The sequence below is a fragment of the Electrophorus electricus genome, chromosome 17 (assembly GCF_013358815.1).
Source record: "Electrophorus electricus isolate fEleEle1 chromosome 17, fEleEle1.pri, whole genome shotgun sequence".
Taxonomy (NCBI): domain Eukaryota; kingdom Metazoa; phylum Chordata; class Actinopteri; order Gymnotiformes; family Gymnotidae; genus Electrophorus; species Electrophorus electricus.
Window position 1 is genome coordinate 4,992,126 of NC_049551.1, and position 12,939 is coordinate 5,005,064.

At 47.1% G+C, this 12,939-nt stretch overlaps 1 protein-coding gene across 2 annotated transcripts; it reads left to right on the top strand.

Moving 5' to 3' along the window:
* emsy (EMSY transcriptional repressor, BRCA2 interacting) lies at positions 1–10,881 on the top strand. 2 transcript variants are annotated; one of them, XM_035535826.1, is made up of 22 exons: positions 1–18; positions 546–625; positions 1,674–1,746; positions 1,995–2,103; positions 2,934–3,033; positions 3,395–3,469; positions 3,609–3,784; positions 3,951–4,106; positions 4,269–4,528; positions 4,645–4,879; positions 5,004–5,225; positions 5,337–5,486; positions 5,719–5,886; positions 6,057–6,193; positions 6,313–6,489; positions 6,713–6,914; positions 7,259–7,423; positions 7,528–7,683; positions 8,114–8,244; positions 8,428–8,952; positions 9,242–9,577; positions 9,911–10,881. In XM_035535826.1, the coding sequence occupies exons 4-22, from the start codon at positions 1,998–2,000 to the stop codon at positions 10,106–10,108; spliced, it is 3,675 nt and encodes a 1,224-aa protein (XP_035391719.1). In that variant the 5' UTR covers positions 1–18; positions 546–625; positions 1,674–1,746; positions 1,995–1,997; the 3' UTR covers positions 10,109–10,881. The 2 variants fall into 2 exon arrangements, with proteins under 2 accessions (XP_035391719.1, XP_035391720.1); XM_035535827.1 differs by lacking the exon at positions 1–18 and having other exon boundaries at positions 447–625.
* Positions 10,882–12,939: the final 2,058 nt, after the last annotated feature.

Genomic DNA, 12,939 nt, shown 5'->3' on the forward strand with positions numbered 1-12,939 from the left:
TAAAATGCATTTTAAAAGGTGAGAACATTCGATGACTACTTTACTATATTGCACTGTATATTTTAACACTGACAGTTTTAGAGTTACTTTCTCTAGTCTACGCGGTTAGATGTTGCTCATTTATTTTACACGTGTAAACAATGTCTTGCAAGGTATTCTGTCTCGGCCATGTCGTTTTTATTCTCGGCACAGAATGGCTGCATTTTTCATGCTAAACAATTATAAGTGATATATTAATATGTGGTAAAAATCCACCTTACAACTCGGATTTAGCTATGTGCTTTCTTTAAAAAAAAATTAAAAATAAAAAAAATAAAATTCACGACAAAACAGTAGCTACGTGGGTCCTGATTGGAATTACAGAAAAATCTGCCTGCTGCGATAATAAATGATTGATGAGCAACCTTAACATCTGCTGTCATTAATATGAATACCAAGATAATAGTATAGGAAGGTATAGAACCATTTGTGTTGTAGCAATTGACACCACTTTTATTTCACTTTAAAGCACATTTAAAATTCATTAAGGCTTTTTCTACGGGCAGCTTTAACCGCGGCCCGAGTGTTTTGGCGTCGACTAGCCATGGCGGAGATGAAGGACTGGGAGGAATGTTATCTAGCAAAGGTTGGTGTTTGTGTTTGCATCTTCGCTTATGCATTAGTCTATATTTTGTAATAGCAGATGTAACATAAGACGATCGGATTAATTTTATGGTGCCATAATCATTAACAGAGCACGTATCCGTTTCATTTGTTTTTTTATTTATGCAACAGTGGCTAGCTAGCTAGTTTTGAAATAAAAGATATGTCTGCAGTCCTAGTTAGCTGTCTCTCTCTATCTCTATCTATCCTAGGTAGATGACGAGGGCCGCTATTTATTAATACTTTGTAATTCTAAATACTTACTTTGCTGTCTTTTCTTTCCCCTCGTTCTTCATTATAGCTAGCTAGTTGGGTTGTACCGCAGCTAAACGGACTTGCTGGCTGCTCTTAGCTAGCTATGTTAGCTTAGCCACTGGTCTAGTTTGGTGCAAACTTGAGCCTTCACGTAGCTCACTTTCTGTTTGCCTCGCTTATGATTCACATTTTGCACGTAAAACACTGTAACCCACGTAATGTTCTTTAAGGAACGGATAGCTACTGATTTCAGACGAAAAATAGCAAACAATAACTGGTGTGTTTAGGTAGTACACATTTTCGGAAGGTTAACTAGCTGTGCATCCCTAACGTTATCTAGCTAGCTTTATGTAGGCTACCGGAAATTGTTATTGAAATTTTATTTTTCCGTGTGTGTTTGCGTCATCTTTGGCATAATGTCGTTAATTTTCGTCAAGCAACAACACATCGGTTTGCCTCTTTTTAGGTCTAGAAACAAACTGTTGTACAATAAATGTAATATCTTGTGAAATACCTTAATGTCTAACATTAAACCTTGAATGACGACAGCTTTCACAAAATCGGTATTTGCATTAATTACTATAACGTCCCGAGTCATTTTAATTTTTAATCATATAAGAAGTGGAATCTGAGAGTAACTTTTTATAAACCCTTTATAAAGCAGCATCTCAGAACACTGTTCCTGGAGAGCAGATGCACAGTGACCAGCTGTTGGTCGATTAATGGAATCCAAAACATTTGCTATTATAATTGTTCCCATTATGGTTTTCTTGAAGGGTATGGTTCTCTGGAAGATTATTGTACATTAGAGAACAAACATTTCAGGCAAAGGTCACTGTCTCTCAAACGGTGAGTTGATATTTGTTTATTGCTGTGACTTAGACAAATGAGTAATACAAAATAAGTAATATGTAAAACAAAACGAGTAATATGTTTTTAAAAAAAAAACAAGCTTTTTTAATTTATTATTTTATTTGTCTGTGCATTGTTTTGTTTGCTTGAGTTACGATTCTGATAGTTCAGAAGGTTTGGCAGTCAAGCAGCCTTCGGTCAAAGGTTTGATTTGGTTTTGATTATATACCTGTGTGTCTGAGAAGTGGATGATTCAGCAGGAGAAGCCACAGGTGGCTGGCACCATGCCGGTCGTGTGGCCTACTCTTCTTGACCTCAGCAGAGACGAATGTAAAAGAATCCTACGCAAGCTCGGTGAGAGACCTTTATTTTCCAGGTTCCTTTGCTGCATTTGACTGTCTGATTGTGTTGTAGTTGTAGTTGTGGTTGTAGTTAAAGCCCGCAGCAGAACTTGCTGCCCCAGAGTGGGAGCATGTTTCCAGAACATGTACCTACAGGTGTGAGGGGTGGGATCCTTTGCTGTCAGTCAAGCATTTTTCCAGTGTCCATAGTGATCGCCCACAGTCAGACTGACTTCAACATAACCTATGATCATACGACACAAGTTCATCACAAGGGGTATCACAATGGTATTTCAGTGGTTAAAAGTACTTGACTAGTAATCAGAAGGTTGCCAATTCAAGCCCCACCATTGCTGGGCCCCTGAGCAAGGCATTTAGCTGAAGCATTTATCAAAAGCAACTTACAATTATGACTGAGTACAATTTGTACAATTGAGGGTTAAGGGCCTTGCTCAGGGGCCCAACAGTGGAAAATTGGTGGCAGTGGGGCTTTGAACTAGCAACCTTCTGATTATAAGTCGGGTAGCTTAAGCACTGTCCTTAACTGAGCAAGGCCCTTAACAATTCAGTCATAATTGTATTTCACTTTGGATAAGTGTCAGCTTTTTAAATGTAAAGTTATCGCAGTGCTAAAAGCTGGAGAGCTGAATGCAGCCAGGACTAATTTGGGTTTCAGAGTCATCAGTGAGGACATATGTTGTGAGGACTGCACACTGTTGGTCCCTGTACCCAGATATGTCTCTGCAAGGCCTGTAAAGCAGAGAAATAAAGAAATGTATTGGTGTTAATGATGAGTTTATAAGATTGGTTATTGTGTGCGTGCGTGCGTGTGCGTGCGCGCAGAGCTGGAGGCGTACGCGGGTGTGATCAGTGCCCTTCGTGCCCAGGGCGATCTGACCAAGGACAAGAAAGATCTCCTTGGGGAGCTTACCAAAGTACTCAGGTAGGTTCTGATAGACCGATACAAAAGTTATTGAAAACCAGTTAGATCAAGTGTCAGAGCCGAGCACAGTTTGGCACTGGTCAAAGTCGCACATGCTAGACTTGGTAGTTAACTATTGAGCTGAATGGTGTTTGAGGAGAAGAATCACTGTATAATGCTGAACTGTGCTGGCCACAGTGAGATGGATCAAACTCGGTGACCTTTTTGTGTAGGCTTTCAGTGCCTTTCCGGGTATAGATAGGAGTCATGTTCAAACAGCATCACTGAATGCTGCCCAGTGGTGCTCACAGTTTAGTGGAAAGCCTGATCCTGGAACAGCACATACAAAACATTGTTTGTGGACCTGATGTGTTTCTGCCAGCATCTCAACTGAGCGTCATCGGGCAGAGGTGCGGCGGGCGGTCAATGATGAGCGTCTGACTACCATTGCGTACCAGTAAGACAGCAAGGCCATCCCTGCGCTGCACATCCATGCGGCTGGACACACCTGCAACTTAACATCAAGTAAACTTTATATTCACTGTTGCTTATTATTTATTGGTTTCCTTTTTGCATTCCTGTTTTATATTTAATAGCATGTCGGGGCCAAACAGCTCCTCTGAGTGGTCTATCGAGGGGCGTAGGCTGGTCCCTCTGATGCCCAGGCTGGTGCCTCAGACGGCATTCACTGTGACTGCCAATGCTGTGGCCAACACCACAGCCCACCAGAATGCCTCGCTGCTGCTGCCCACAGAGACCGGCAACAAGGAAGGTAAAATATTCTTGGGTGGATATACTTGGATAGACATATTTTCCTCTGTGTAATATGGGTTTTTGTTTTGTTTTTCTTGCTATTTTTTAATCAAAGATCATTTTGGGAATGTTTTACATTCCACTGATTTTTGATGGTATTTTTTTGTGTGTGTGTGTGTGTGTAGTGGTGGTGTGTTACTCATACACCAGCACTACTGCCACGCCCCCCAGTGTCTCTGCTCCCAGCGGCAGCATGGCAGCTGCCGTCAAATCACCCCGGCCTGCAAGCCCCGCCTCCAACGTGGTGGTGCTGCCCAGTGGGAGTACTGTCTATGTTAAGAGTAAGTCAGTGACCTCAGAAACACACAGGTTGAAACTTTTGTTCTCTCTCTCTCTGAAAGGTGTGTTAGTGTGTGTCATTTTAAAGATGATTTGGCTTGCAAATTGCTCACCGAATAATGTGGATATTTAATATTCTTGTCATTTTTCTCTCCATCTCTCAGGCGTGAGTTGTTCCGACGAGGACGAAAAGCCTCGTAAGCGCCGGCGCACGAACTCCTCTGGCTCCTCCCCTGTGCTGCTGAAGGAGGTGCCTAAAGTGGCGCCGCCTGTATCTAAGACGATCACGGTGCCGGTGAGCGGCAGCCCGAAGATGAGCAACCTGATGCAGAGCATCGCCAACTCCCTGCCCGCCCACATGTCCCCGGTGAAGATCACCTTCACCAAGCCCACCACGCAGACCACCAACACCACCACCCAGAAGGTTAGTGAGCGGTGGTGTGTTTCGCCCCAATTCTCCGCTAGTCTGCCTGTGTTACCAGGGCCCTGGTATGGTTCGACTCACTTGGGTACACCCCCGTCCCCCCGCTACCCCTCCAGGTGATTATTGTCACGACGTCGCCAAGCTCCAACTTTGTGCCGAACATTCTCTCAAAGTCGCACAACTATGCAGCCATGTCGAAGCTGGTGTCCAGCTCAGCGCTGACGTCATCTAGCCAGAAGCAGACCATGGTGATTTCGGCCGGTGCTAGCGCTGCCCCGGGACCCAGCCCTGTGGCTGTGACCACTGTAGTGTCCTCCACCCCTGCTGTGGTGATGTCCACAATGGCTCAAAGTAAGTGTGTGTGTGTGTGTGTGTGTGTGTGTGTGTGTGTGTGTGTTCATAGTCCTTCTATCCTGTGTATCCATTGATTTCATGGATGGATTTTCTTTTGGATCATGTGTTTGTGTGTGTTCAGCTGGATCCTCAGCTGGATCCTCTGCAGCGGTGAAGGTGGCCACAGCAAGGCTGCCCTCTCCCAAGGCTCTGGTCGGCTCTCCCTCCCAGATCCTGCAGTTCCCCAAACAGCAGCAGCAACAGTCACCCAAAGGGCTGCAGGGCTCGTCTCTCTCCTCCTCACCCCAGAGCACCGCCACACCCTCAGGTTCCAAACCCACCATCCAGATCAAGCAGGAGTCAGGTCAGGACCCTCAGCTCAGAGAACATATAAAATGATCCCTGTTCGTTTTGTATACCTTAAAATGTCTTATTCATATTTGTCAGTTATACTTAATTGTGTGTTTGTGTGTAGGAGTGAAGATCATCACACAGCAAATGCAGCCCAGTAAGATCTTGCCAAAGCCCTCCAGTGCAGCTGTCCCCAGCAGCAGCTCTGCCCCCATCATGGTGGTCAGCAGCAACGGGGCCATTATGACCACTAAACTAGTCTCCGCCCCTACAGGTATCGAATATTTTAATTCGGTCGCCAACTCTCCGTTGCCCTCTAGCTGAAACCTTGAAAGCCAAGCCTGATCTCTAAATTCACCCATACCCCGTCCCCACTGAAGCGCACCGGATCCGGACCTGGACTATGAATCTCCCCACTCTTAACAACCCCGTGGTGAGGCAGGGGCTTCTGTTCTGGAGCTCATGTGATGTTTTTACAGATGCAGTGTGTACTTGTGTGCGTGCAGGGACCCCGGCCACCTACACCCGGCCCTCGGTCAGCCCCACCATCGGAGCACGGGTGGCCACGTCACCTGCCGGGGCGACTTACGTCAAAACAACCAGCGGCAGCATCATCACGGTGGTGCCGAAGTCTTTGGCCACGCTTGGGGGCAAGATCACCAACATCGTCTCTGGTAAGCGGGTGGGAACGGAAGGCCGAGCAAGAAACGAAGGGAGAGAAGATGGATAGAAGCGTTCAGAAGGGAAAGGCAGGCAAGGATGGAGGGAAGGCGGGGGGGGATTGTAAGTGGCGCAGGCGCGAACAGTTTCTAGTGTGGTCTCATCTACACTCTTTAACAAACAGGCACCACCACAAAGATCACCACCATTCCCATGACTTCCAAACCCAATGTCATCGTGGTGCAGAAAACCACGGGGAAAGGGGCCACTATCCAGGGCCTGCCTGGGAAGAATGTGGTCACCACGCTGTTGAACGCTGGGGTAGGGTCACGTTACAGAGCAATAATCGGCATAATTTTTCTCATAAATATTTTGTGTAACCTGAGCTGGCTTGATGTCAAAGCATCGATTTGATTATTAAAGGTGTATGTGTGATTCAGGGAGAGAAGGCTCTGCAGGGAGTACCGGGAGCCAAACCCGCCATCATTGCAGCATCACGACCCATCACCAAGATGATCGTGACTCAGCCAAAGGGGCTGGGCGCAGCAGTGCAGGCCTCCAGCACCACCAAGATCATCCCCACAAAGATCGTCTATGGGCAGCAGGGCAAAACCCAGGTGGGGCACATCCACTTAGTGCACAGCTCGTAGAGCTGGCACACATCTGACCTGGACCTAGGGCTTGACAATACATCAAAAACGTTTCATCATGGTGTTTGTTGCACCTTTCCTGATACATGATGTGTATTACAGTAGTTTTTTTAAGGTTTGCCAACAAGGTTTGCCATACAGTCGGACTGTAGTAGCATAGTGTCATGTGACTGGTCATCTTCCCTTGCAGGTGCTGATCAAACCAAAGCCAATGGCCTTCCAGGCAGCCGTGGTGAGTGAGCAGGCGAGGCAGCTGGTCAGTGAGACGCTACAGCAGGTGTCCCGCGCTGCTGATGCTGGCGTAATGGCAGGCTGTGGCCAGGAGAGGATGCTGAAGGACGATTCACCCTCATACATGGAAAGCAGCCCAGTGTCTTCAGACAGTACACATGGTGAGTGCTGGCAGTGCAGCTGGCTGGAGATTCTCCACAAGTGGGAGCTATTAGCACTCAAGTATGGACATTTTGTAGGGGTAGTACTTTGCATCAGTGGCAATTATTTTGTGTATGTCTTTATGAAATAAAAAGATCAGAAGGGTATTTGGGGAATTATAAAACAAATATGACTAGCTATGTAAGCGTTGCCTCTTATACCTCATTTATCCCTAATGATCCCTCTCCATGAGAAATTAGCAAATGCTTGAAAGTCTTTCTTCTGTGATTAACCAGAGCGGAATGCTTTGTGTTGGTTTCAAGGTCTGAGTGTTACTAAGCTCAGGTGTCTCCCTGATCTCCAGACACCCAGGCTGTAGTGCATGTCATAACCTCCAGGGGTCAGGATTGGGCCGAGCAAGAGGTCGCCGTGGAAACGAATCCCACCATCATCTACCAGGACGTGGGCGGAGAGGCCCAGTCTGCCACATCCACCATAAAAGCGCTGCTGGAGCTGCAGCAGACCACAGGTGTGTGTCTGTGCGTGCGTGTGTGTGTTACCTGCCCCTACCCCATCTCTCCCTCTTCGGAGTTGGTTATAATGTGTCTTTGCATTTTGCCTGTTTTGGTGCAGCTAAGGAGAAGGGTGAGACCAAGCCCCGGCAACACACCATCGACCTCAGCCAGATGGCAGTGCCCCTCCAGATGCCTCCAGAGAGGAGGCAGTCTCCCGAGCCCTCGGGCCAGGCAGCAGGCCAACCTGATGCCCCGGCCGAGAGCACCACTGTCGGTATGGTTGTCCTCCCTCACATCCCTAACGAAACATGGACCCTTTGCAGCCCAAACATTTCAGAAACCAGATCGTTAATGGATAGCAGATTGGATGGCTCAGAATGCAGATTGATAATGGTTGGGAAAACAAGTGGTTTTGACCAAGTAAACAAAATTAAGAACATGAGTAGAACAAAAATAAAGAGTCCAATGTTTTCCTGGCTATTGACCAGTACCCCCAGAGTTCAGGAATAAAATGAGGGCGAAGCGTGCAGTGTCCCATTAACAGCCACTATGATTTCAAGTTTCAATACTCGGGTTTTCAATATGGCTACTAATTCGATTTAGAGATTTCCTGTGAAATAGTGTCTGTGTACTAAATGAGAAAAGCATTGGCCCATGTGTGAAATTGTGTGTGTGTGTGTGTGTGTGTGTGTGTGTGTGTGCAGGTAAACCCGTGAAGGCTGTAGCAGGAGGTGAGACATCCGTGTCCTGCAGTCAGTCATCTCCTCTCTCCTCCACAGTGAAAAGCTCCAGCTGTGCCACACCCTCCACATGCACAACCACCCTGAGCACACCGGTAATGCTGTGTGTGTGTGTGTGTGTGTGTGTGTGTGTGTGTGTGTGTGTGTGTGTGTGTGTGTGTGTGTGTGTGTGTGTGTGTGTGTGTGTGTGTGTGTGTGAGGGAGAAGGAGTGTGGTTATGACTGTCAAATATGTGTGTGATACAGATGGATCCTAGACAGGGTGTGTGTGTGTTGCAGGCCGATGTGTCTCTTGAGCAGGGCAGGCCTCTGGAGGAGCAGGTGGTAGTGGAAGAGGGTGATTTGGAGGGAGACACATTGGACCCTCAGACGGGACTCTTCTACAGGTCCGCTCAGGCCACGCCGCAGCCTGCCCCTCCCTCTCTCCAACAACACCGCACCCCTCCAAATACACTTGGCAAAGCTTCTGTCCCAGCCACGCCCACTAAGCCCACCCCCAGCCAGTCTGAAGCACTGCCGGCCTCCAAGAAAGTAGAACAGCCCCACCCCAGGCCCCCAGCTCCGGCGGCCTCGGGGAGGGCAGACAAGCCGTCGCCCTCTCCCTCGGCCTCGGCAGGAGCTGTAGCTCAGCCAGCTCTGCAAGCCGTCGCCGCCAAGCCTCCACACACCCCACAGCTGCCCAAACTACAGCAGGCTCCAAGCTCCCATCACCGGCCCAACACGCACACACAGCTCTCCCAACCACCACCACTGCAGGCCCACCATCCCGTGGGCTCCGACAAGACGGCCAGCAGCAGCAGCCAGGTTCGAGTGCACACACATGTACGCACACAGTGAATGTGTTTTGTGGTGTTTTTTTCTTTTCTTTTCTTTTTTTTCAAACCAGCATTTGATTAACTATTAGTGAGCAGTTTTTGGCATAAAGTAAAGAACTCAAGTACAAATGCAAGTACATACAATTCCACAGAGGCTCACAACAGCAACACTGATTCTGGTAATGTGTTGGGTTTGAGAGGTGATGCAAAAGAAAATCTCTCTCTTTCCCCCTCCCACTCTCTCTTTCTTCCCCCCCAACACACACCAACACACACAGGTGCAACAGCCGATTATCACACAGGGCGCCACCGTGACCAAGATCACGTTCGGTGGCCACCAGTGCCCGCCCACGTCCAGCAGCGGGGAAGCTGCAGCCAAGCTGCAGGCGGAGTCCAGCTCGGGGCTGGGCGTGTCTGAGAAACCTGTCTCCGACATCCTCAAGATCTCCATGATGGAGGCGGAGATCGACCCGGGTGCCGAAGCCATGGTGGTGGACTCATCCAGCGACCGCGGTTCCTTCAGCAAGTCGGCCTCCACCTCGCCCCACATCAGCAGCTCCAAACACAGCACCTACAGCCGAATCCAGAAGGGTAAAGACCTGGACGTGATACAGGTAAGCGGGCCTGCGTGGTAATGGGTGCATGGATGGCCGATAGATGAACAGGTAGACACAGACGAACAGGCAGACTGAAATACTTTATTGATCCCTGAGCATGCTGATTGCTATGGACAACCAGCTGGAAAGACATCAGATTGGACACAGGAATGAATACAAGTGTTCACATGTATTCAGACCCATAGTAGATCTAGTAGCTGGGTAGAAAATTTAATTGTTTTCCCCTCGTGTGTATGTTCCGGAATGTTCTGCAGTTTTTGTTGGAACATCACTCTTAACTGAACCGTACTTTCCTGCTCTCGCTCACTCTTTCTACCCCTCACCCTGCAGGTAATCCCCCAGTACTCCATTATGCCCGACTCCAGCCAGTCAAACGTGGTGGTCGAGCCCAGTGGCTTCCTGGAGATCACAGACTACACCAGCCAGCGGCTGGACGAGGAAGCCGCCATGGACCAGGATGTGGACAGCAGCAACGATGAGGGGGTGGCAGCCAGCCCGGCGGAGGCCTGCGCCGACCAATCGCAGTGAGCACAAGGGTCGCAGCTGATGCTTCCAGGCCTACCGCAGGAGTGTGCAGTACGTTGACCCTGAGGAGGCGGTGGGAGCTTCCTAAACGGCAACTGGAGACATCTGTCTGTGGGAGTGCGCATGGAGGGTGGACCCAGGAACTGTGGGTGGCGGCCCCCTGTGTTGTAGCAGTACTGAAAAGTAGAAGCGTGGGGGACACTTCGGTATTTTACAGCTGACGCAGACATGGTGTCTGCTCTCAACCTCCTCTCCTCAGCACATTTCGCTGTCTTGGTTTTCCTCACAACAGGACAAGGCCATGCTCCGAAATGAGGATGTTTTTGTTTTCTGAAATTCCAAAAACAGTTTGGTTTGGTTAGATTTACACAATGTTCTACCAGGGTGTCGGCGGCTGGAGTACGTTGGGGTGCCCCTTAGCTTGTGGGGATGTCCTGTGTAGAAAAGCCTAGGTTCGTGGTTTACAAGCAAACCACAGAATTAGAATCTTGATTGTGGCATTCTGTTTCTTTGGTTAGCACATCATTTTATGCTGTTTCTCCTGGAAGTGGGTCTCAGTTGTGTACAGGATAATGTAAATAATGTTATCATGGTTACGCTGATAGTTCTAGAAGATTCCCATCCTGACAATGCACTTGCAAAGTGATGTTTTACCCAATTTGCTAAAGCAAACACGTCCACACCCCTTAATCCAGTGTGTTCTGATTTATTGTCTTTCTTGACATAAAGGTTAGCATTTTATTTGTATAAACTTTACTACAAGATGCTCACAGAAACATTTTGTCTGGTCTTATTTTTACTTCAGGTTAGTTTTTTTTTCTCCTCTGATTTGTTTTATTTACTTGGGGGAGTGTGTGTGTGTGTGTGTGTGTGTGTGTGTGTGTGTGTGTGTGTGTGTGTGTGTGTGTGTGTGTGTGTGTGTGTGTGTGTGTGTGTGTGTGTGTGTGTGTGTGTGTGTGTGTGTGTGTGTGTGTACCTCACTGGTGTAGCTGGGGGATTTTGGCTTTCAATCCCACCAGAAATATTTTTGACAGTCCCAAATAACAGGGGGGATTTACAAAACGCAGATGCAGTACAGCTGATACTATATGTGTAAAATGAAATTGTTTTGCACAGTAGTTGGGCTATAGATATGCTCATAAAGCTGCATACTTTCCTTACTTACGTTTGTTTCATTGTCTAACAGCTGTTATGGTTCAAAACAAAGTTAACCAATCAGGATCATGCGCTTTCAGTTTCTGTTCTAAAGCTATGACCAGCTAGCTGCTGATTGATGAAAGAATAGACACAAATGTAAAAAAGAAATAAAATTAATTAAAAAATCACCGACATGTTCAGTTCCAACAAAGAAGTCAAAAAAGCAAGTGCCTTAGTCCTTTTCCCTGTGCATGTTAAGGTTTTTAATGTGACCAGATTGGTTGATGATGGGTCAATCTTAAATCCTGAAATGACAAACCGCATGCTGCAACTGCTTCTAGTAGTGTGTTGTACTGCATTTCACTTGTAAATTTAATTTTCCAAGCCAAATTCCTCATCATGTTCTCCCCCTTATTTTGTGGTGTGCCTGTATTCCATCAGACAGGTGGATGTTTTCATGATGCTGATGTGATCATCATAGCAGCTTACTTATTTGTCAAGATTAGGTGTGCCTCTGCTGGGGATTATTCAAATGTGGAAAGTCCCAATGCCAGGTGTGTGTGAATGAGTGATGTATATAATTAATGGTCGAGTGTGCTTCTCGGTGGATTCCAGCACCTTTAGCGGTTAGGTAGCAGGGAAGCTTTCCATGTTTTATTGTGTGCATTTATAACCCTGGAGCTTTTGGTGCAAGAGAAACTTAGAAAGGGGTTTTTAATGATGCTGTATGCCTTATTTGCACACACACACACACACACACACACACACACCTATGTTATGTTTCTGCTCTCTTTCTCTCTCCTCCTCCTGTTTTTCTCTCTCCCTGTGCCTCCCCCACCCTTGATACCCATAGAGCCATATTTCCATTCCCCCCCCCCCCCCCCCCCCCCCCACCCCTTGTTTGGTAGCTGGGACTTTCCGCCCCGGTTCCCGGTCCACCGGGAGCTGCAGGTATCCTCCTCTGAGAAGACCAGAGCCCCTGTCTCAACCTTTAGTTCAGGGGGCTCATCTCCCTGGCTACCACTGAAGGTTTACACATGTTTCTGAGGATAGTAGTTGTGTGGGGTTACAGGTGGGGAATAATGTCTTTTTCATGAGGAACTGGTATAACACCTTTCTCAGATAATCAGATGGCTATAGTTACACTTTCAGTTTCAGTTAGTAGGTATGTGTGGGGGGGAATCCCTTGGTAACAGTACACTGCATTATTTGCTAGATGTTGTTATAGGATCTTTGAGGTGCTAGACTACATAACCTTTGTCATAACACTTCCATAAAGGGGCTATTATCAGCCTTGTTTTTCGGGGGGCCAGAATCCTGTATATGTAAAGCCCAGCTATGGTCTCATTGTTTTGTCCCAGTTCTGGACTGACTAGCCCTTTTGAATTCACACTACATAACTCTTTATCTACATGTTTTACTTCTGAACTCACTGGGGGATTTTGTTCTTAATGACATGTAAATTAGCCTAAAGCCTAAAATATTTTTGTGTCAGTTGGAAACACAGTGCGACGTGTAAATAAAATGGATTAGGATGGCCTCCATTTAGATTTGCCTCCAAGCTGTTAAGTTCTAGGTTTCCACAAAAAAAAATCTCCACAAAAAAAGACTGCTGCTTACTCTTTAGGTCACAAGCTGTGGTGCTCTAGTTAGATTTGTTCTTATTTATTTTTTATTTATTTACCATTTACTCTGGT

Bases quoted from the DNA above. Each gene is read 5' to 3' on its own strand.
- emsy (XM_035535826.1), top strand. From the start codon at position 1,998: ATGATTCAGCAGGAGAAGCCACAGGTGGCTGGCACCATGCCGGTCGTG. The intron at 5,226-5,336 runs GTCAGGACCCTC...GTTTGTGTGTAG, and splicing joins CCAGATCAAGCAGGAGTCAG to GAGTGAAGATCATCACACAG. The intron at 5,887-6,056 runs GTAAGCGGGTGG...TTTAACAAACAG, and splicing joins GATCACCAACATCGTCTCTG to GCACCACCACAAAGATCACC.